Genomic DNA, 25609 nt, shown 5'->3' with positions numbered 1-25609 from the left:
GCTTATATATATATATATATATATATATGTATATATATATATATATATATATATATATATATATATATTCTCTTTTGGTCTTTACAGCAACCCTGTAGTATGTGTATATCCTAGAATTTCAAGTATTCAATAGTCTAATCTCCAAGAATATAGTTGAGATCTTTGAAATAAGCCCCTTGCCACCAGATGCTTCTGGGCAAACACAATATTTCTAAGCCTAAAACTCATGAAGCAGGCTTAAAGCTGAGATGGCCAGTCTCTACTGGCCTCATCAATTTATGTGAGACGAATTTGTATATTATTGGTATTAATTGTTCTTTATTTAAAAAAAAAAACCCTTACCCTCAGTTATTATCAATTCTAAGAAAAGCAACCAAGGCTAGGCAGACAGGAACTTGAGTTACAAAGGTTCTACCATCTCTAGCCCTGGTGCCCTTAGATGCCTATATTATTTGTTATTTAAAGTTTGATAGAATTCTTGTTAAATCCATCAGGACCAGGGATTTGATCCCTGAGGCTATCTTTAATTTATTCTGTATATATTTTGTTTATGCATAATTGTGAAATGTTATTTCCCCCATTTAATTTGCTCCTTGAAAGCAGGGACTATTTTTTTTTCAAAAATAAATTATTCAAACAGAATACCAGAAGTGTTTGGAATAAGACTGGCTCTGTGTCTGTCATGTAGTAGGTGCTTAATAAATGATAGTTGATTGACTGACTAGTAATACATATTTGCCTATTAAAGCTATTTTAGGGTACTTAGCTTAAAACTACTTTAAGATTTTTGTAATATCTGGTAGATAGCTAGCTAGATATAAATATATATACACATGTTTACTTATATTTATTTTTATAGATATAGATTTTTCCTGCTAATTGTCTTATCTTAGGTACCAAATTCTTTTCCAAGAAATTTGATAGAAAGGTGTTTTCCCTTTCAACCACTAACCCTTATTATAGATTTATTAATAATTTTTTGTATAAAAGTTTTTCAATTTTATGTAATTAAAATGATCTTTTTTGTCTTTTATAATAGCCTCTGCCTTTCTACCTATAGCTGTGAAAGGTATATGATCTGCTTCTCTTCTGATTTTTTAAAGGTATGATATTTAATATTCAAATCATATATTTATTGTGGCATATATTGAGCTGTTGATCTGACTTTAATTTCTGCCACACTAGTTCCTAGTTTTCCCTAGAAATTCTTATATAATAGGAAGTTATTTTTTAATAAATTCAGATTTGTTGAACACTGGGTTATTAAGTTCCATTATTCCAATTTTTCTCCATTATATATAGTCAGTTCTGTTAATTTCTTCTGTTTTTTTAACCAATACCAAAAGTTTTGATTTCTGCTACATTGTAATATTGTTTGAAATATGAAAGTGTTATTCCTTCACTTCAATCTTTTTTATTTATTTCCTTTGGTATTCTAGATTTATATGCTTCCCCCCACTCCCTATGGATCTTAGATTGTTATTATGCTATTGGGTTCTTTAAGCTATTTCTTTCATATTTTGATTAGAAAAGCATTAATACTCTGAATTAACCTTAACATTACTGTCATTTTTCTTACATAGACATATCCCAGCCATGAAAATTCCCCTAACTATTTGTTATCTTCATTTCTTTGTTAGTTGAGTCTACGTACATACTTTGAGTTGGGTCAGCTAGGTAGTACAATGGATAGATTGTGGGACCTAGAGTCAGGAAGACCCATCTTTTTATATTCAAATGCAGCTTTAGACTAATACTTGTACAACCCTGGGCAAGTCATTTAACCCTGTTTGCCTCAGTTTTGTCCTCTGTAAAATGAGCTGGAGAAGCAAATAGCAAACCACTCCAATATCTTTGGCAAGGAAACCCTAGATGGGATTGTGAAGACTCAGATACTACTGAGAACAACAAAACAACAACAAATGTGCATTAGTATATTGAATCCCAAATATTATAATGTTGGTTTTTGTGGCTTCTGTAAGCTGTTAGTGATATTGAAGCCATTGCCTTAAATTGCTGGTTTAGTAGGCTTTTCTGAATAAACTATGTTATCCACAAATAGAAATAGTTTTGTCTTTTCTTTTTCAATCTTTACATCTTTATTTTCTTCCTCTTGTTTTATTGCCATTGGTATCATTTCTAGAACTATATAAAGTAATAGTTGGGAAAGTGGACATTTTGCTTAATCCTATATTCACCCTAAAAGCTTCTAATATTTCCCCATGGCATAGATATGATGGCTGCTCTGATTATCAATAGAAACTTTTAATTATCTTTTGAAAAATCCCTCTTTAGCATATATATTCATTTACTAGTTATACGTTGACAAAGGAATTTTCTCCATCTATTGAGATTGTTAAATTATTTTTTAAATGATTGTTTTCCTAAAATTGAACATTCTTTGCATCCCTGGTATAAATTCACCTTGGTTATAAAGAACATTTCTTGAATAAATTTTTGTAGTTTATTTGATATAATTTTATTTGAAATCAATATTCCTTAATTATATTGTCTGTAACCTACCCCCTCTTTTTTTTTTTTTTCTATATAGTGACTATATTTATCTTATAAGAAGATTTTGGTGGCTGTCTTTTTCTATTTTGGAACTAATTTGTATACTGTTATTGTTAATTATTCTTTAAAGTGTGATAGAATTCTTGTTAAATCCACCAAGACTAGGGATTTATTTTCTTTGGCAGTTTTTTTTTAAGTGTGTGTGTGTGTATGTGTCTGTGTGTCTGTGAGTGAGAGAGACATGGAGCAGGGGGATGAAGGAGGGAAGGAAATTGGGTTCCTATTTGATATTTTGTTAGTTTGATATTCTATTTCATATATGTCCTCAATTTTTTTGGCTGTGTAATTATGCGTACTTGGTTTGATAATTTTTAAAATTTATATTCTGTTGTTGGTTCAAACTTATTTTTTTATTTTGTAGATTTTACTTTCTGTCTTTTTAAATAATCTGTGCTAAGATTTTCTTTTGTCTTTTCAAATAACCTGCTTTTAGTTTTGTTTATTATTTATATAGACTTTTAGTCTCACATGCTTATTCTCCCTCTGATTTCCAATATCTTCTCTTTTGCGTTCATTTTTGTTTGTTTTGGCTTTTTAATTTTTAAAAATACATATTAATTTAATTCTTTTCTTTATGTTTTTGTTCATGTATGTCTTCAGGGATAGAATTTTTTCTTCTGAATACTGCTTTTAGTTATATCCTATAAATTTTGTTATGTTTATTTGCCATTACTGTTATATTTTATATAATTTATTACTTCCATATTTTTTTCTTACCCCAGTTTTTATTTAGGATTTTATGATTATCCATCTCCATTTAGGGTTGTGTGTGTATTGTAAAATTTTGCTTCCTGAATTGATCACTATTATGATTGTATTGTGGTCAGTAAAGAATATGTTTAGTTTTTCTGTTGTACTAGATTTATTTGCAATCTCTGTAACCTAATCTATGGTCAGTTTTTGTGAAAGGGCTTCATGAAAACATGCATAGAGTAAAAATGGAAGCCAAAATACAACTTAAAATAAAAATGAGAAGCCAAAATACAACTTACTACAAGAATAAGTTGTATTTTGGCTTCTCATTTTTATTCTATGCATGTCTTAATTTTTAGATTTGCATTTCTTTTAGGTTAATTTTTAAATTTTTTTCAAAAATTAAGATTTTTTTAAATATAAAGTTACTTTCCTATCTAGTCTGTCACTATTTCATTTTATTGGATTATTTAAGCCATTTACACTTAAAGTTATGAGACAAGTTTGTATTCCTCCTTTTGTGGCTCAAATATTGCTTTTTTCTGAATTAAGATTTTTTTAATTTCTTATTTTAGAATAGTACTTTGCTTTTGAAATTATTTTTACATAATGTACAGTCAGTTCCTAATAGGCTCTTTTCTTCTTACCCTAAACATCCACTTCTCTTCCTTTTTATTAAACTTTTTCCTTGTTTTGTAGTTTTGCCTTTTTCTTTCTCTCATTTAGTTATCTGTTCTCTTTCCTCTACCCCCAGTTTCTTCCTCTCTAACTTCTTTTGGTTTTTAATGCCTTTTAAAAAAATTTTCTGCAACTTAAATTCTTTTTCTTGGATTCTCTTCATTAATTTTCTTTTCTTTATGTTTAATCTCAATTTTTATTCATTGATTTATGGTATATGCTTATTTATTTCTTATTTGGTCCTCCATATTTCTTATGGAATTAAAGCTTCTAAAGTACCAAGTTTTATTTCCTTTAAACAATTTCTTTTTCTATTTGTAAACTTTTTGTAAAATTTGTAAACTCTTCCCACCCTCCTTTTCATATTATGACTAGATATTAGAAGTTTCCATTTCTGAGGGAGGAGATGAGGAAGAAATACTGCCCTTTGGTAGAAACTTCCCTCTATCTCAAATTGTGGAATCTCATTTTATACCCTTTCTTCCCCACTCTTTATGATCCTTCTTTTTCTTTCCCTTTTGTCTTTCATTCTTTGTGTCCTTGCCCTCTAATCTTCCTGGTTATCTCCAGTAGCTCTAATGACCTTTCTCCTGAGGCAGGATTTTGTCAGAGAGGAAGCGAAATCTCTAAGTGCCAAATCTTTGTAAATTAAATCCACTTTAAGGTCCTTATCTCTCATTACAGAATATACTTCTCCTACTATGGGAGTGTTCTTCAATGAGAATATTAACTAGGCCCTCTTCTTGTTTGATACTCCTTGAGTTAAGTTTCCGATGATTGTGTACCACAGATTTGATTAGGTTACATAACTTTGCCCTCATCTTCTGCTCATTCTCTCTCATCTTTTATCACCTATGCTGTGATTTACTCTCACAAAATAAATTGATTTACCTGTAAGTAGGGTTGTGAAGTTTAGTAATGATCAGTCCTTTTCATCTTTATCTCTTTCAGAATTTTCTTTTCCTCTTTTAATAGTCTATAGAGGTGAGATATTTTATTTTGTTGATTATACCTTCCTTGGGATTGGTATTTGTTTCTGCTGTTTCAGGTGGTTTCAAGTTGAATGATTTCCTTATGTCTTTTTTTTTGGTAGCAATGCCTGAAATGTTTCTGCTTTATTGAAATTCTATCTTTTTTCCCCCATTGATTAGATCCAGGTGTTCAGGGTTTATCATTTCTTTTTTGTGTGTGTGTGTTATATCTTGAACCTTGTTTTTTTTTGGAATATATTATTAAATTCCCTTTGGTTTTTTGTCAGTTGCAGCACAGAATCATTGTGTTATTCAAATTTCTTTTCCTTTATATTTGAATATTTTTGTCACTTAAAAAATTGTTTGTCATTAGAATTGTTCACTTTAACCATTAAGTGTTTTAAAATTTGAAGTGAGCAGTCTTTTTTCTAGATGCAGTTTATATATAATTTTGATGATTCTTTGTTTTATCTAATTAGAAATTCTGGACATGTTTTTCATATTTCTTTCTTACGTTTTGGAGTTTAGCTTTTTTGATTTTTCATGTTCTTTTGAGAGATCTATGATCTTTTAAGTTGTCTACAAAACATCCCATCTTCAAGACTAATATGTTTTGTTTGCAAATGTTCTCTTAATTTTACTGATTTTTATTTCTCTTCTAAATTGTCCTTCACTTCAGTGTATTTGTATTCTAAATCTTTCTTTTCTTTTCTTTTTTTTTTTTAAAGACTTGCTATTGGGGATTCAGGATTTTTGTTTTGTTAATCACTTTCACTGTGCATGCCATTACATTCTACTATTCCCTTTTAACTTCTCTTAAGATTCTGATTTTACTCTTGATCATTCAGAAACATCTTGCTGCTGTGGTTCTTTGCTTTCTTTGGGATCCTCCCGGTTTTCTCTTTGTCTTAAACTATTTAGAGGTGCTTGCAGTTTTAGATGAAGTCATCTTCCCTTCTTATTTTATCTTTGCTTTAATTTATCTATTTATGCTTAAGGTTTTTAGGAATTCTCTTCCTCCTGTGATCTTTAGAGGTTTTAGTCTTTTTCCCTGTTGTATTCTCTTTTTTGCTCACTTTATGAATCATTCTTTGATTGTGGGGTTCCCCCCACTCCATCAACTTGATCTTAAAGTTGACTTAATTTGGGTAATTTACTTTTGATAAAACCTCAAAACCTTTCCCAAGTAACTCCTGGTGGTGGAGGGGAGGAGACAGAACTAGCCTTATCTGGGTACCAGCCCTCTAAATTTTTAAACTCATTTTTAATTCATTTAACATTTTAAAAATATATATACTTAATACAAAATGATCATTGTAAGACTGCTAGATTTGGAGTCAGCAGACCTGAATTCAAGTTCTGGCTTTGCCACTTGCTACTTTGTGTGAGCTTTGGCAAATATGAGATGGGGAGAATATGATCAAATAGTAGTTCACCTGAGAAAGATCTATTTTTAGTTGACTTCAAACTTTAGCAGTATGATTCTCTTCCCTCCAACCCCGACATCCACACCCCCATGCTGATTTGATCTTGGACTTCCAGAAGGCAAGCTCAAGGTGAGACCTAAGGAGCTGGTAGATCTAAGATTCTCTTCTTGTCAGGATGTTATATTGAGATGTAGATATTGCAGGTTCTTTTGAAGGACATGCATAGGAGAGGTACGTGTTCAGAGGAAGACCACCAGGGCTTTGAGTCCAGGGCGTAGAGAATCATGGGAAGGAACAGAGGATGTTTATTTTGGAAAAGAGAAGATGGATTGGCTTTCAAGTATTTGAAAAATTGTCATGTGGAAGAAATTAGATTTATTCTATTTGGTCCCAAAGAGAAGAACCAAGAGCACTAAGTAAAAGAGGCAAAGAGACCTATTTAGGCCTGATGTTAGCAAAGAGTTTTAAGTAAGTAAGAGGTAGTGAGGCTTTTCTTTTTATAAGACTTCAAGCAGAGTCTGGGTGACCATTTGTTAGCTATGTTAGAGTAGGAATTCCTTTCATAATATGGCCTCTTCCTGCTCTCTAATTATATGATTCTCTGAAATCACTTAATCTTCCTGGGCTTCAATTTTCTCAACTGTAAAATGAAGGGGTTGGACTAGATGACCTTGAAAGATCCCTTTCATCTCTTAAGTTCAAGTTCCTATGCCTCTAATTCTTTGAATATCTTTAGCTGTTACGAGGGAAAAAGATGTGAAATGAAATAAAAATGTTTGGGTGTCATCCTGGGTTTTAGTTATTGGAAATGGGGTATATTAAGACATTGATCAGTGTATGAAGTGTTTGCAGGCAGTCCAACTTGAGATTCAATTTGTGATTTGTTCTAAACTTTGAATTTGTCATCTAGTATCTATGCTTTGAATTTCTCTTTATTTATAAAGCATACTGGAAAATAGGCTTACTTGCAGAGATGGCAAATCTGAGGTTTCTATTACTACTCATTTGCATAAGATCAGGTAATACTTATGAATCATATTGACAAAACCTCGATCTAAAAAAGTTTTTGTTATTCCATTGAGTAATTAGTGATGAGAGACATAGTAAAAGTTCTAATAGAGATGATGATTAAAATCAAATAGAATTAGTAGATTTTCCTTCACTTTGGATCCTTTTCTTTTAACCAGTGGGAAAAAGTGACATTTTAATTTCTGCCCACTTTAAGACAGTCCCTACTTAAAAATTTTAAAATAAAGAGATTTGTTATGAACATAACTTTAAAAATCAACAAGAAGAGTTAAACTTTTGGGGCAACTATTTTTATTAAAATGTATGAATTTCAAGAATGAAATATCCATAACAACTTATTTATTACTTTTGTATATTTATCCATTCATCCCCATGTTCTCATATGTGTTTATATTGTCATACATTTTCTCTTTCGGTAATTATAGTACATACTTTTATGATTCCTTTTTTGGGTTTATATTTATTTCATATTGCTATTTCATCAGTATTTCATAGTGATATGATGATTTCTTCATATTCCTAATATTTTTCTTAATTGTATCATATTTCATTACATTGATGTAGCAGTTTATTTAGCCACTTTCCAGTTGCTCATCTATCATCATTCATTCAAAATACTACATTTATAGTGTATTCATTGTTTTTATCTTTAATAATAAATAATGCTGTTAATAACTATTTTTAATTGTAGAGACTTTTTTTCTTTTTGATAACTCTCACCATATTTCCAGCAATGAATTATTGAGTCAGCTGCTGTCCTTACAGGATCATAGCTTTAGAGCCAAAATATATCTTAACGATCACCTACTTCAACCACTTCTTTTTACAGATAATAATCTGAGGCCCAGAGAAGTTTGGCGATTCATCTAAAGCAATACAGGTAATAAGTAGAAAAAGACTGGCATTGAACTTAGATGTTATAGACAGTAAATTTCCCATTATTTTTCAATTCTCTACTAGGTTGCTCTCTAAAATAATTTCTACCATTTTGCAGTTAATACCCAAGATAAATGAATATATTTGTTTCTTCTTATAGCTATCAGCATTATGTTTTATCATCTGAATCTTTTTTTGTCACCTTGAGAGGATCAGAAGGAAAGACTTATTTTGAAAAACCAAATCTTCAGTATTTTGATTGGCTAATGATTTAAAGACGAGAAATCCCTAAACACACAAAAAAAGTTATTAAAGTCATATTCAGCTTCCAAAGGAGACAATAAAGTTAGCAGAACATAATAGTGAACTAGTGACAAAGGAGCATAACAAATAGTTGTTTAATAGAATCTATTAATTTAGGGAAAGAAAGGCTAAAATTGGATGACAACTTTAAAAAAGAATTGGACATACTTAAAAAGCATGTGGCAGAATTTGGCTGAGAGGCAAATAAGATACAGAATAACTGACTATAGCCAATTAAGAACCAGCTATGAGAATAGGAGTCAAAGGTAGTGATTCGCATATAGCAGTGATGGCGAACCTTTTAGAGACAGAGTGCCAGGCCTTACCCTTCCCTGACCCCCCCAGAGTTTTGTGCTCCACCTATCTGTGCCCCTCCCTTACCCCAGAGGGGAGGGAAGAAGCTCTCCCATTGGGCTGCTGGCAGATGGGTGGGGGGTGGGGAGTGAAGAATGTCCTTAGGAACATGGAGAGGGGGAGGGGAACAGTTCTGCCCAGAGTCCCTCTGGCTTTCTAGTAACGAACTCTGTCAGGTAACTGCAGGCATGCCCACAGAGAGGGCTCTGCATGCCCTTTTGGGCACATGTGCCATAGGTTTGTCATCATGGTGTTTAGCCTATATACTATTTTAAAAGGTTTTATTCCAGCTTTTGTTTTTTTTTTTTATCCAACCATTACTTCTTAGTACCCCTCTTTCCAGCATAATATGACTCTTTCATATAAAACAAGTAGATTTAAGCAAAGCAATCTAAATTGTAACTCTCTGCTAATGTGTGTAAAATCCACTGTAATAGACCATCACCTCTCAACAAGAGGGATTTATAGGATCATTGTTCTCTAGCAGGCGGCTAATCACCTTAGTCTGTCTGTCCATATTTTATAGAGGAAGAACTTAAAGACCTAAAAAGATTTCTCTTACTTGCCCAGTGACTCACAAGGAGCAACAGAGAATAGAATTTGGCATTCTGGTTTGATACTTTTCCTGCTGCACAATGGAAGAGCAAATGTTCTTAATCATTTTTTCATTGGTCATTGCATTTAACATTAAATCTGTTGTCTTTTAATGTTTTCTTTTACATTATTGTAGCCACTTTATATTTGTTCTCTTGGTTCTGCTTTTTTTGCTCTGCTTCATATAAAATTTATTTTTTCCTTCTTAATTTCTTATATTCATCTCAAATCACTAACTTTTTATTATGTTCATATATTATAATATATTCATATATTTAACTGCACCCCAATTAATAAGCATATACTTTTTATTCAGGGTCATTTTTTCCCTATAATTGATTATAAATCTTTTGGAGTTGTAATTGGTCATTGAATTGATCATAATTTTTCAGATTTGTTTCCTTTAAAATGTAGTCATTTAAATTATTCTCTGTTCATTTCACTGTATCAATTCATACAAGTACTCCCTTTTCCCCTCTATCTTTTAAATCCTTTCTTATAACAGTTCATTATAGTCATGTATCATAATTAGTTCAACTATACCTCAATTGATCATTTGCACAGTTTTCCCCAGTTCTTTGCTATGATAAAAAATGCTGCTATAAAATTTTTTATGTATGTGTGTCCTTTTACACAGTCCCATGATATAGTGACTTTTTGAGAATAAATATTACTTTCCAGATTGGCTATACCAAACAAAGATTCTCCAACAGTTCATTATATGTCTACTCTTTCACAGACCTTCCAGGAGTTGTCATTATTCTTTCTGTTATCTTTGCCAGTTCTGATGGGTGTGATGAGTTTATATTAAGTTACCTTTCTCTAATTGTTAGTGATTTTGATAGCCCATAATTCTTAAATCATTTCTTCTCAAGTAGTTTCCAGAGCACTTGTTTTTTGGGTGGGGGAAGATAACTTTATGTTCTTTTCTTCAGTTTTTTTTTTTACTTTCTAATAAAATTTCTTGTTGCTTATGAATTCATTGGGTTTTGCTTGTTCTGTTCTATTTTTCAGGAGATCCACTGCTTAGATTTTCTGTCTCTGTTTTAAGCTATTCATAATGCTCTTTCCATTCTAATTTCATTTTTTAATCTCTTACTTCATTTCTTTTAGTCATTCTTGGAGGCCTTGCAGTCCATTCACTCTTTTACTAAGGTTTTCCTTGGGATTATTTTAACATTTCTCTCATATGCACTTATCTCCTGGGTCTTTTCTTAGCCAAGTACCCATTATATTTCTTCATTTTTCTTCTGTTGTTTTTTTTTGTTTGTTTACTTATGTTTCCAGATTCATTTCCTCCATTTGGTTTTTATGCCAAGTCTTAATTCTGTTTCTTCTTTCCCTCTTTGTTAGTAGGTCCTTTTTGGTACTGTGTATTATAGTCTGGATTCTCTTGTCTTATAGTTAAGTAACTTTTGTTCTATATTAAAGAAGCAATGTGCAAAATTTTATCTTACTCAGAGATGTTTAACTTTTTTCATGTTTTAAATTTTTTCTCACTTAGGAATTCTATAAATGTTACTTAAGAATTTTTTGTGAGGGGGGGAGATATATGTGAATGTATAAAGGAACTCTTGTCAATTTAGACATTCCTCAAGCTCAAGGAGATCAAAGCAGACCAGTGCTTAAATTTAAAGCAATGATAAATTAGTAAAAAATGTTTTTGATAGGCTTATGCCTAAAACTTAGAATCCAGTATTAATTTTTTCTCTTTGGCACAGGAGATGGCTGAGAATACAGCATTCATGCAAAGTGGAAATTCCTGTTTGTTATTTTTGATCAGTTTCCTTGGCAAATTAAACAGGCAACATCAAAGTTTAAGCATTCTTCCCTTTTTTTGTGGCTTATTATAGTGCTAATCTCCATAGGCTGGGCTGTTAACTTTTTGATCCTTATCTTTTCATTAATATAGGTTAAGATATAAAAACAACAATCTTGTCAAGCTCAGCTCATTCTGAATTTTTCCTACAGGAACATTTTGTGCTTTTGTATTCATCTTCCATGAACTGTTTTTTTTTCATCTTCTGCAAATGTCCTTTAAAAAAATCTGTATTTGTTGGTGAATTTTCTTTGCTTTCATGTTAGCCTCCTTAGCAATTTAGCAAGCATGTCTCTACTTATCCTAGCAAAGAATCACGAAAGTAATATTTATAATAAATTATAATAAAAATGATTTTAAAAGTAAAAATAATAAACATTTAAGAAGAAAGCAGAGGCAAGTAGAGGTTAAGTCATTTGCCTAGAGTCACATAACTAATGAGTTTATGAGATCTGATTTGAACCAAAGTCTTTTTGACTCTAGGCTCAGGCCTGGTCTACCCTCTGTACTACCTCCTCACAGGTTTGACTCTTATTAGATGTGCACAATAGCTTGCTCTCACTCGTGGTCCAGAACCTGAATCACAGAATGTAAGAGTTGGAAGATACCTTATTGGTCATTTATCCTAAACCACACACAGGAGTAACTGCCAAATAATACATTTGGCAAGGGGTTTGTCCTACCTCTACTGGAAGACTTCCCAGAATGAGCAACCTACTTCTTCTTGCAGCAGAGAGAATTCCTCTTTTTGACAACCCTAATTGTTAGGAAATTTTTCTTATGTTAAGGCTAAATTGACCTCATTGTAACTTGTGTCCAGAGTTCTTAGTTCTTTTCTCTGAAGCCAAAGAGAGCTAGTCTGATTTCCCTTCTCCACATGGTAACTCTTCAAATACATGATAGTTCAGATATTTCCTGAGTCTTCTCTGGGCTAACCATGCCAAGTTCTAAGTTCTTTCTTTCCTTCTGCCCCTCCCTTGTCCATCAATACAGCAAGAAAGAAGATACCCATTATACCCCATGTGAAACATTTCTTCATTAGCCATGTTGGGGGAGGTTCCAAGAAAAATAAAATGAAAAAAATATGCCTCGGCTTGCACTTATTGGCTCTCTTTCTCTCTGGAAGTGAATGGCATTTTTTCATTATGAGTTCTTTGGAATTACTTTAGATTATTGTATAGATCAGAGTTGCTAAGTCTTTTCATGATTGATTATCATTACAATATTACTGTTACTGTGTAAGTTATTCTCCTAGTTACATTCACTTCACTTTGCATCAGTTCATATATGTCTTCCTAGGTTTCTCTGAAATCATCTCTTTTACTATTTCTTACAATACAGTAGTATTCCATCATAATTATGTGCCACAATATGTTCAGCCATTCCATAATTGATGGATGTCCACTTGGTTTCCAATTCTTTGTCACCACAAAAAGAGTTCCTATAAATGTTTTGTACATATGAATCCATTTCTTTTTTCTTTGATTCTTTTGGGGTACAGACCAGTCACAGTTTTTATGGGTTAGAGGGTTTCTTGCTAAGTTCTTTTAATCATTGCATTACAGTGTAGCCTCAAGGGTCTTTGTCCCAGTTGTTCTCCTGAATAATCTCAAAATTATCAATTCTTTCTTAAAATATAAAACCCAGAACTGAACACAATCTTTTAGGTAAGTCACCTCGTTATTCCTAGAAGCTATGTTTCATTATGCTCTATTGTTTGCTTTAGCTTTTTTGAGTGGTCATTTCATACTGCTGATACGCTGGACTTGCAGTCCACTAAAATCTCCAAATCTTTTTCAAAACTTCTGTCCATGTCTCTTTCATTTATGCTTAAGAAGTTTGTTTGTTTTTGGTATCCAGATATAATACTTTATAATGATCTCTATGGAATTTCATTTTACATTAAGCCCAATGCTAGCCTGTTAAAGTCCTTTTGCATCCTGATTCATCTGCTCTGTGTAAACAAAGTCCCTTTACTTCCTCTTTTAGAAATAGTTAGAAAACATATCAAAATTATCTGGTCTTTTAAGAAAATTTATAAAAGGTTAAGAATGAAAGCTAAAGTGTTAGGGAAAAAAGATTAAGACTGGTGACCAAATTTATGAGGAAATCTAATTTAAGGTCATTGTCGTTCCCCATTTCCTGAAGGGATGAAGCTAAAGATAAGAGGAAAAAGTCTCTTTGATTACTTTTTTTTCCAGCTTGAATCAATTGAAAACAGAACCCTTGAAGGGATTGGTGAAAGAGGGATTGGATAGTTTTAGGAAAAGACTTATTCAAGAGTGTACAGAAAAATTAAATAACTATTTTTCTGTTTGATGAAATGGAATCTTAACTTTTTATCTTGTCTGGTGCTCTGTAACTATTATTAAGAACTTTTCCTTGTTCAAGAAGCCTTTAAAATTTGTATTTAAAATGACTTGTGTAATGCAAGGCTGCAGCAAAAGCTCTTGCTTTTGCAAACTAACTGTAGCAGCCCTGACAGTTGAAAAAGTTTAGAATGTTGAACCAGCCAGGGGGCTGGGATCCCTGGGGTACCAACTGAAGGGCCTTTTGCCTTTGGGGCATTTTGGAACTTGCCTGATTTCTCTTCTCGGGACCTCTCCTTGACCTCTCCATTTACATCCTGCTATTTCCCTGGATTTCCCCATTGGGCCTTGGGAGGAAGGGTGGTCTGGTGGGTGGAAATCATGGGATTTAGCTTCTGTAGGCAGGAAGGACAACCTAAACCAAGCTTTCCCCTGATCCAGTGATCTGATAAATCCTAACTACCTCAGGGCAGTGAAACTATCCCTGTCTGAGGGAGCCGGCCTCTGTGAACCTCTCCCAGCATTAGCTTCCCCTAGCAGCAGTTACCAAACCTCAAACCCCTTTCCCTCAGCTTACCCCTGGCATCAATACATCCCCTTTGATATCTACACAAAAGCCTTTGGTAAATCATTGTACTGAATACTAGGACAAAGGCTGAAGAGGGAAGGAATAACTTTACTTTTGTTTCTTGAGGGCAAACCTAGGCATCCATCTTGGGCAGAAAGTAGCCAACAGAGACTTCCTGTAGATTTCAGTTTTGCTGGCAGGGAGGAGCCTCTTGACTCCTCCCTCAAGGGACTTTAGAAAATAATATCAAAAACCCTTCAGCTAGACCCATATCATTTCTGGCTGATTATTCTTCTTGTATCATAGAGATAGCCTGACTGCTTGAAGGACCCAGCCTGTTTCCTCCCAATACCCTCTGTCTCTAGCCTCTGTGATTAGTCTGTTTGAGCAGCCCTTCCTATATTCCCCATTTATCCCTTACCTTCCTATATTCCCCAACATTATATACCAACATCATCCTATCCCCTTACTTTTCCATAATACTTGTACTACAAATATAAAATGAATAATTTTGATTATATTAAATTAAAACATTTATGTACAAACAAAACCAAAGTAACCAAAATTAGAAGGGAAGAAACAAATTGGGGAAAAAATTTTTTTATAACAAAAACCTCTGACAAAGCTCTTCATTTCTCAGATTTATAAGGAACTAAGTCAGTTGTACAAAAAATCAAGCCATTCCCCAATTGACAAATGGTCAAGGGATATGAATAGGCAGTTTTCAGATTAAGAAATTAAAACTTAAAAATAAGCGCAGAAAAAAGTGTTCTAAACTTCTTATAATTAGAGAAATGCAAATCAAAGCAGTGCTGAGGTACTACTTCACACCTATCAGATGGGCCAATGTGACAGTAAAAGAAAATAATAAGTGTTGGAGGGGATGTGGCAAAATTGGGATGCTAATGCATTGCTAGTGGAGTTGTGAATTAATCCAGCCATTCTGGAAGGCAATTTGGAACTATATGCAAAGGGCTTTAAAAGAATGCCTGCCCCTTGATCCAGCCATACCACTGCTGGGTTTGTACCTCAAGAGATAATAAGGAAAAATACAGCTGCACTCTTTGGTGGCAAAAAAATTGGAAAATGAGGTGTCCCTCATTTGGGTGGCTGAACAAATTGTGGTATCTGGTGGTGATGGAATACTATTGTGCTGTAAAGATTGATGATCTGGAGGCTTTCCATATGAACTGGAAGAACCTCAGTGAACTGATGCAAAGTGAAATGAGCAGAACCAAAAGAACATTATGTACACAGAAAGTAAGACATTGTGGAAAAATCCAATGTAATAGTCCTTGCTATTGGTAGCATGGAACAAGCCAGGACACACCTGAAGGACTTATGTAAAAGAATACTGTCCACACTGAGAGCAAGAAATATGGGAGTAGAAATGCAAATGCAAAACATGATATCACTTATCATGTGTATATATGGGTATGTGATTTGGAATTTAGACTTTAAAAAATTACTTTATAGCAAAAATGAATAATATGGAAATAGGTATTAAGTGACAATATTTGTACAATCCAGTGGAATTGTTTGTTGGCTCTGGGAGGGGGAGGGAAGAGGGGAGGAAAAGAAAATAAATCATGTAAACATGGAAAAATATTCTAAAAAAAAATAAATAAAAAATTTAAATAATAAAAAAAATGACGTGTTAGAGAAATGTCTTGGGGCCTGAAGAGACTTGGTTAGTTTGGACATTACTGAAGGAAAAAAATGCCTACGTTTAAAATCATTTACGTGAATAAAAATTGTTATTGACAGGTTTGTGCCTGCAATGGAAGGAACAGAATTTTCTCCTATAATTTTGTTAATTAAAGTGGCCCAGTGAATAAAGTGTTGTTCCCAGAATCAGAAAAACCTGAGTTCAAATGCCCACTTAGAGGTGTTCTAACTGTTTGACCCTGGGCATGTCATTCAGCCAGGCTTGTCTCAGTTTCCTCAGCTGTAAAAAGGGAATAATAATAGCATTTATCTTCCAGGTTGTTGTGAGGATCAAATGAGATAATATTTGTAATGTGCTTAGTACAGTGCCTGGCACATATCAGGTTTTTAACAAACACTTGTTTTCTTGCCTCTTCTCTCTTATCTCTCCCATTTTTAAAAGGGATACCATCTATACCTTTTTCTAGGTCATTGATAAAATAAGATGCTCATTGCCAGGCATGGATCTTTAGAATATTCTACTTGGAGACCTTCTGCCACAGTGACGTTGAACAGTTTCCAACTGCTCTTTGAGTCTGTCCATCGAAATAGCTCTGAATCCTCGGGAAAGTGTTAGAGTTTCTTAAAGTAGCCAGGGCCCACAAGTCCCTGGGTGGATGCATTTCTGGCTCTGTTTTTTGTCATGCCTATAGACTTCACTGAAGGGGTCTCTCCAGTGTCTGTATGACCCTCTCCTGTCTCAGTTCGTCTTAGTTTGCATGAAGTCATCTCTTTTATCTTTGCCCTGACTACCTTAGAGCACAGGCCTCCTGCTCCTCTGGCCCCTTGGAGAAATAAATAATCCTTTGGCTGTGGCCTTTGAGCCTAGAGATCAGTCCTGCACCCCACTCACTGGGAATCTGCCTTTTTAGCTCCTTTTTTTTTTTTTTTTTTTTTTTTTTTTTTTTAAAACCCTTACCTTCCTCCTTAGAATCAATAATTATTGGTTCTAAGGCAAAAGAGTGGTAAGGTCCAGCTCCTCCTTGACAGAAAATTTATATGGGAACCTTGAGGAGTGTGATGAGCTCAGATGTTTCCCTGAATGGCCACATATGAAGATGATGTGGATTATTTAGCATGTCTTTTTAAAAATCAGGACTGTAATTGCATGAAGAACTTCCTTGATCTGATCATTACCTTTCTTCTCTACAGCTTAGAACTTTAAAATGTTGTCTAATGGCAATGAAATAATAATGTTAGTCAGCAAAGAGTCTGGAACCCAGGTCCAATTGACTCTGAAAGCAGCTATTTTCCAGCCACTGTGGTTTTCCATTAATCTGTTTTCTAAATATTTTGACTAGGAAACAAAAGGAAACTTGGGGGGACAAAAGAAAACAGAGATTTCCTACTTTCCCTAAGTTCAGTAGATGAAATATGTTTAACATTAAGTTTAGTAAATTGTCAAAGCTAATACTAACTTATTTTATATAAGGAACTTCTAATTGCTCATAAATTTCTCTCAAAATTGTTATTTAAAATTTGGTTACTATTAAAGTCTATGTATTAGCCACTTTTTTCCTTCTGAGACATTATTTAGTGGTAAATATTTTATGGTTGATTGTATTTTCCCTTGTTTTATCTAAACTTTGATTCTCATTTTTCAAATATGTGAACTCTTACACAATTTTTTGTAGGTACAATGGTGCACTTCCTAATGGAGACCGAGGACGTAGGAAAAGCAGGTTTGCTCTTTACAAACGCCCAAAGGCTAATGGAGTCAAGCCAAGCACTGTTCATGTAATATCAACACCCCAGGCATCCAAGGTATGTGACATTGGAAAAGAGTGGGTCTGTCAGAGTAAATTATTCTGGATGATGTTTATTCTTCTTGACTGATTTTCTCTTTTTTTTTTTAGTCATCATTCTTTTAGGATATGATGAAAATCATGCATTTTAAATTAAATTTAATTATGAGTGTTTAAGTGTTATGTTTTTTTCCAGTAAATATTTTCATAGGGCTAGAAATAGCAGCACTGTTATTGAATTTGTGATTTCTTTGAATGTTAAATTGATCACAACTTGTACTATTAGGAGTTGTATTTGCAGCATACTACCTCAGAATTTTAAAATAGTTTTAAATTTTGCTTTCTGGCATTTAGGGAGGGAAAAAAAAGAGGTCATAACTTATTTGACAATTTCCATTCTTTTTGGTTGTGCTTTTTTTCCCATCATGTTCATAGGTTCCAGGTTCCTTATCTAGAAAATATTAATGATAAATTATAAAGGTTATTGATAGCTTCATGATAATATATGCAATATGTATACTTCTATCCAAGCCTTGGAAATGCAACACTAATTCTGTTAATCTTCTGACAAAAATTCTCCTAATCCTGTTTTGAAGCATTGTAGATGGAATTTTTATAATGCTAGTTAGAGTTGTCTTGTTTTGATGAGGAAAAGTAAATAACAGATTGAAATTGAGTTGAAGAAATGTTGAGAATAAAAATCGAGTATTTAGCCTTAAATTTTTGGCAAGAAAAAGAGAAGCTACTTTTTATTATAAGCAATTTGGGGTGACATTTTTAAAAAAGCCATTCTTGAAAAAATTCTGAGAAAATGAGTCAAGATAGAATTCTTATAGGTTAATTTTTCTCAGATTCTCTAAGTATACCATCATATAGTTATGACACTACTCTACTTTTGTGGTTTCTTTGAAGTTTCTTCTGCTCTATTTTGTTCATTAAAACAAAAAACACACCTTTTACCTTTTATCTTAGAATCAGTACCAAGTATTTTTCTAAAGCAAAAGAGTGGTAAAGGCTAGGCATTTGGGATTAAGTGAATTGCCCATGGTCATATTGCTAGGAAGTGTCTGAGGCCAGATTTGAACCCAGTATCTCCTGTTTCCAGGCCTGGATCTCCCAGCCTTTGAGCTACCTACTTGCCCCTTCTGTTTTTTCTTTTCTTTTAAAAAAATTATTCATTAACATGCTTTTCTTTTTTTCTTTTTAATATTGCCATACCTAATTAAACTTAAATTGGGTTTAACCCAGAAAATTTGGCTTATTCTGCACTTTCCTTTTGTCTATACTATTATGTCTTGGCCAAGAGGTGGGAAGTATTTCATAAAAGTCCTGAAAGTTCATAAAAGTCCCCCTAGGCTTCTTTGCTTCCATCTTTTCCATCTTTTTTTTAATGGTCTAATAATATTCATTTGCCATAATTTGTTGAAAATCTTTGTCATTGTTGCTCAAGCATAGATATCCAATTTGTTTCCAATTCTTTGCTAAAACAAAAAATGCTGCTATAAATAGTACTTTAATATGTATGAGTCTTTTCTTTCTATCTTGGACCTTTTGGGATCTCATTGATATAATGACATTACTGAGTCAAAGCACAGTAATGTTTTGGACATAATTCCAAAGTGCTTTCCAGAATAGTTGAACCAATTCACACTTCCACTAAAAGTATATTAGTGTACGTATCTTTCCACAGTTCCTCCAGTAATTATAACGTTCCTTTTTTTGTTGTTTATTTATCTGATGAGGTTGTGATAGAACCTCAGATTTATTTTAAGTTACATTTCTTTAATTAGTTATTTGGATAATTTATTTTCATATGATTGTTCATAGTTTGTCCTCTTTTAAGAACGGCCTATTCAGGTTCCATGACTCTGTGATCTCTCGGGCATTAATTTCATTCTTACCCTGCTTCCCACATTTTAGATTTTGGATATCAGACCTTTATCATAGAAATTTGCTCTAAAACTTTTCCCCTATTAACTATTTCTCCTCCAATTCTATTTGCAATGATTTTGTTATATGCAAAGCTTTTTCAATCTTATGTGGTCAAGAACTTTTTACCGCTTCATAGATGTAAAAAGTATCTTCTTTTCTCCTCTGATTTGTTTAGGATGTGACCTTTATAGTCCAGTTCTTGTATCTTTTTGGAGCTTATTATATCTACATCTTATGTCCATTTGGAACTTATTATTGTACATGGTGTTAAATGTTGGTATAAATTTAGTTTCTATCAGACTGCATTCCAGCTCTCTTAGCTAGTTTCTTCAGATAGGGAGTCTTTACCTCTAAGAGTTGAGATCTTTACATTTATCAATCACGTGCTACTAGATTCAGTTGCTTCCGGATTTTATATATATGTGTATACACACACACACTCACACATATATATGTATTGGGTCATATATATATTATTTTGTTGTTCAAGCAGAGGGTGAATGATCAGTTGTTGGATATATGAGGATTCCTTTGGTTATATAGGTTGGGTTGGATAGTTACTGAGGTTCCTTCTAACTCATATTCTGTAGTAAGCTCTAAAAATTTTTAATGAATACCAAATAGTTTCTATGATGTTATTTATAGAATTGATTGAGATCTCATACTACCTAGATCCCCTGCCTTCCCACATTTCCTTTCATTATTTCCTTTGAGATTCAATTTTTTCACTAGTTCAATAAGGTAAGAACCTTTTGGTATTCTAATTGCATGGTCCAAGTCTTTTAATTTATTTTAGATAATGTTGTCTTTTAGAAATTATACTAGCAAGGCTCAACCATGAACAAATAATCTTACTAATTATTTATACTTATGTTTTTGCAAAGAGTGTTTTGAAGTTGTATTGATGTAATTATGTGTGGCTATTGATAGCTGATTCTGATACTGTATATGTTCTCAGTTTTAGAAGGAATTTCTTTTTCTTTCTTTTACTCCTGGCTTTTCTTGGTATTATGCAGAAAGGTTGATCTGTATAGAATTGTTTTATAGCTTGCTACTTTCTTGAAGTTATTAATTGTTTCAATTAATTTTTAGTTAATTCTGTAATCAAACCTTAATATTATTAACTGAAAGTAAAAATTTTCCTTTTCATTTTTGTTCCCTCAATTTCTTTTTCTGGTCTAATTGTTTTAACTTGTATTTGCTAGAACTATATCAGATAATAGTAATGACAATGGGTCAACAGTTATTTTATCTGCAATCTTATTGGAAAAAACTTTCTCATCTCTATTATAGATAATGCTAGTTCTTGGTTGTAGGTACCTGTTTTTGTTTTTTTTTTTTTAATATTTTATTTTTCCCCAATTATATATAAAAGCAATTTTAACTTTAAAAAAAATTTGAGTTCTAAATTCTCTTTGGGAAACTATTTTCTGTCATATTAAGTAACAGTCCATTTATTCCTGGGCTTTTAAATATTTCAAACACAGGTGGATATTGCATTGGACAAAGCAGTAGCTTTATAGTTATTGATTTAATCATGTGGCTTTTCTTTATTTTGTTAATAATAACAGCATGCTATTTTTATGTTCTTCCTAATATTAGATGAATCTTGAATTTTTGGTATAAATTGAATTTGGCCACAGGGTAAAACTGTTGGTTCTAATAGAAGTAGGCAAATTTTACAATGCTTCTTTGAGGGGCAGCTATGTAGCTCCATGGGTAGAGAAACAGATTTGGAGATGGGAGATCCTGGATTCAAATGGGGCCTGAGATACTTTTCTAGCTGTGTAACCACGGGCAAGTCACTTAACTCCAATTGCCTATCCTTTTCTACTTTTTTTGCCTTGGAATCAATATGTGATATTGATTCTAAGACAGAAGGGAAGGGTTTTTTTTTTTAATGGTTTCTTAAAATAAAGTTTCCAGGATTTTTCATGATTTTCAGAGGGTCTGATTATTACTAATTTAATCTCTCCTAGACTGATTCTTTGTCACTTGTTACATGGATATCTTAACAAAAAAAAATTTTTTTTCCCTATTTTTTAGTCTTTTGACTTTAGTCTTATATTTCTTCTTGCTCTGGAATCATTCATTTCTGTTTTCACCAGTATTTCCTTTTCTGAGTTATTTGTTCCCCTTTTAATATTTTCCTTTCAAATTCTCATTTTGTTCTAATTTCATTTTTTAATTTCCTGCTCTCTTTTTTTCTAGCAATTCTTCTTGGCCTCATAACCACATCATTCAATTTTCTGAGGTTCTCTTTGTAATTGTTATAGGCTTGCTTTCTTCTGGTTTTACTTCTTATATTTCTCTTAACTGCTGGTATTTTTTCATTGTGTTTGATGTTTTCATCCATTTGGGGATTGGGTGCTTGGGCCATTCTTCTCTGATCTTCTCCAATGTGTAGGATAAGCCTAATTTCATTTTGTAGTATATGGTATGAGTTCTACTACTACTTACTTTCCAGACTGGTCAACATCCACTATTAGGGTCCACCCATAGCCATAATCCTTAGCTTCTTCCTTGGTTTCTGGATGGACTACTGCAGAGTCTGGCTTTTTTCTTTTTATATAAGCTCCAGCTACAAGTTAATTCTGTACTTTGTCCTGACAGTCTCCTGCTCATAAACTCTGAGTTGAGGTCTCTATTTCAGCCTCTTGGTGCTGTTATCCAGGTGCTGAGAGGGCTTTCTTTCTTCTCGTGATTTTCAATTCTTTGAGGAAAGCAAGCTTGTCACTGTGTCTGTGGTGTCTGTGCTATGGAAGCCATCTGGCCTTAGGTTCCTGGTCAAGGGAACTTGAAATGAATTATAATACTTCCCTGGCTAAAACAGTGGCTAACTGGCTTCAAGATTTTTTTTTTTTTTTGTCAGCTCATGCTAGCTCCTTTAGTATGGTTCTTCTCTCCAGCTTTACAGGCCTCTTGTTGGTTTTCCTGAGTCCATGCTGCCTTCCCTTATGCATTGCCTCTCCCCACCTGGGCAGGTTTTCATTTTTGCCTCTGTTCACTCTGGCCCTTTTATCCGTTGTTATTTTCTGGTTGTCTTTTATGCATTTTTGCACGGGAATGAGGAGCTTACTTGTGATTCTTTTGGGTTTTCTTTGTCATTGGTTTTTCTGAAGTCCTTTTCAAGTATTTGCTAGGATTTATGTGGGAGAACTAGGCTTCTATATAATTCTTCAAATTGTCTTCTTAACCAGAAAACCCCACATTAAATATGTAAAGATTCTTTTTTTTAAAAATACATAAAACTTTTTTTCAGTATCAAAGACACTTCATTTAGATTGTAATATCAGAATTCCTGGTGTGGAAAGGTGGTAACTATGGCATTGAAGGAAATAAAATTGGGAAAGGAGCTGAATTAGACCAAGTTAAGATAAGAGAGTTATGAGGGCAATGAAGGGTCAGTAGATTTCATTGGATGACATCCAGGTCACATGACCACTAAAGTAGAGGACTAGATACATTCTGTTGTCCTCATGACATCTAAGTCCTCTCCAGAATAGGAATTGTAATCAAGAAATAAAGCCAATCCAACTGTCTCTATGATAGTAGAGATAGCTAATCCTTAACTCCTAGCATGCTCACTTAACACTACCTTCCTCACCACCCATCATACTCGCTAATAGGTGTGAACAGGTCAGCACATGGGTTTGGAACAGAATTCAGATCTACTCTGCCCAATCCTCCAAACTTTGTGCCAAAGAAAATGAAAAAGCAGCTTATTCTAGTTGATACTGCTGTGTCCTGTGCTACAATAATACTGAACTAGAGAATCGCAAAAGAGAGGGAATCTGGGGCAGCATATCATAATGTATGTGGTTCCATTAGGTCGAGTTAAACCAAAGAATCCTATTCTGGCCTCCCAGAAGTCACTTCAGAAAGAACTGAGACTGGTAAAATATGAATTGCTCATCGTGGGAGGATTCTTACAGCTCTGAGGTCTAGCCTCTGGGGAACCACCTTCAAAGAGGAGGGAGTCAGAAAATGAGGAATAAGGGAATATGAAATGGGGAAAAACAAACTGAAATTACCAAGATCTCAGAAGGATCTTCAGCATAAGGAGATAAAGTGATAGGGAAATTATTAATAACTGAAGGGAATATGGCCTCCAGATTCGCTAAGCAGGGCCAGACATCTCTGAATAAATATTGAAAGACAAAGGAAATAAACCCATTTTTTCATTAGACAGACCCTGTGGATTCCCAAGAGCATGGAACCATAGCATATTCCTAAATGGTTTTAAAGAGAAATAAAAAAGAAAAGAATATAAAGTTTGCACAGCAGAAACAATTGGCAGAATAGGAAAATATTGTGACAAGTCTCATTTAAGAAACAAAAGAGTATAACTGACAGGAAATGCTCATATCAGAAGTAAAGAACAATCTGGAAGAAGAGAAACAAAAAGCAATAATGTCAAAAGAAAACATGGTCTCTATATAAGCAAGAAATATTGAACTCAAAAACAGGATGCATAGACAACTTAAGGATTATAGGTTTCTCATGAACATAAGTCAAAACCCAGTTGCTTTTATTTGCATTTAACTTTTACTTTTTCTTTAGTTGAAAAACATTTATTTTCCCAAATTCTCTCTCTTTCTCTTATATACCTCTCCTTAATTGATTCACTACCCTTTTACCACAATGACTTTTCTAGCTGTTTTCATGTCTCCACGAACCACCCCCTGGCTCCCATGAGCTCCCATCCCTGCACCCTTTTTCATCTGAAAAAATGCCTCATACTTGACTGAAAAAATTTTAGAGAATTTACCTCATCATTGACTTGACTAGTGATATCATTGTATCAAAGGATATACATAATTGAATAACTTTTTAGGCATACTTCCAAATTGCTTTGCAAGATGGCTAGATCATTCCACAGCTTTAAAATAATAATAAATATTAATACATATATTTTCCTTAGGCCATCCAATATTTGCCATTTTTCTTTTTTGTTAACTTTGTCAATCTAATGGGTAGATAGATAACATTTATATTATTTCTATGATGCCTTTAAGAGAATGCTGTTTTCTTCCTAATCTCTTTTAACTCTATTTTTACTCTTGCCCTATCATGATTCTATCCCCAGATTTTTTGAAATTATGTGAAAGATAATAAATTATCTTCCTCTGATCTGTAAGTTAATTCATGCTCTTCACATTCAAAGTTAAAATTGATAATTGCCATTTTTTGCTCCATTACATCTTATACTTTTTTCTTCTTGCCATCCCCCTTTTCAAAGAAGAAGGAGGTAAATGAAAAAAAGGGAATATGATTAACACTACTGCATAATAATCAAAGTGGTCTATTTCTTCTTCTTTGTTCCTCTTGTCTTCATTAATCTCTGGTTCTTATACTTGTTTTCTTTTTAATCCATCCTCTGAAATGAACACTTTTTCTACTTGTGACTGTTCTCTCCTTAGCTCTGTCTTGTTGCTTAATAAGCTTTTTCCCTTCTTATTGTTCCTACCTGTTTATCTGTTGAATTCAATTTTTTTTCTATCCTTAACTTTCTGCCTCTGTGTGGGTTTGTATATGCTTTTGTATTTGTCTCTCTTTTGTCTGGTTCAGATAAAAGTCAGCCTCATGGGGCAGCTGGGTAGCTCAGTGGAGTGAGAGTCAGGCCTAGAGACAGGAGGTCCTAGGTTCAAACCCGGCCTCAGCCACTTCCCAGCTGTGTGACCCTGGGCAAGTCACTTGACCCCCATTGCCCACCCTTACCAATCTTCCACCTATGAGACAATACACCGAAGTACAAGGGTTTAAAAAAAAAAAAAAGTCAGCCTCATAAAATACCTGCTCACCTCACCCCATATTTGTATACTTTTTGATCAATTACAAAACATATGAAAGACACATCCTTTTGTTTTTTTTTTAATCCCTTACCTTTTGTTGTAGTATTAATTCTAAGACAGAATTGTAGTAAGAGCTAAGCAATTGAGGTTAAATGACATGCTCAGGGTCATCCAGCTAAGAAGTGTCTGAGGCCAGATTTGAACCTATGTCCTCCTGACTCTAGACTGTGCAACC

The 25609-nt window shown here is 33.5% G+C and overlaps 1 protein-coding gene across 1 annotated transcript in view; it reads left to right on the top strand.

Annotated features, from left to right (window-relative positions):
• The window catches only part of PELI2 (pellino E3 ubiquitin protein ligase family member 2), a 133810-nt gene that overhangs the window by 51468 nt on the left and 56733 nt on the right, over positions 1–25609 (top strand). The window contains exon 2 of the mRNA XM_044664896.1: positions 17537–17666. Coding sequence (XP_044520831.1) covers positions 17537–17666 — 130 coding nt within the window. The remainder of the gene's footprint in view (positions 1–17536; positions 17667–25609) is intronic.

Source organism: Gracilinanus agilis, chromosome 2 (assembly GCF_016433145.1).
Source record: "Gracilinanus agilis isolate LMUSP501 chromosome 2, AgileGrace, whole genome shotgun sequence".
Taxonomy (NCBI): Eukaryota; Metazoa; Chordata; class Mammalia; order Didelphimorphia; family Didelphidae; genus Gracilinanus; species Gracilinanus agilis.
This window is presented reverse-complemented; position numbering and strand designations above follow the sequence as displayed.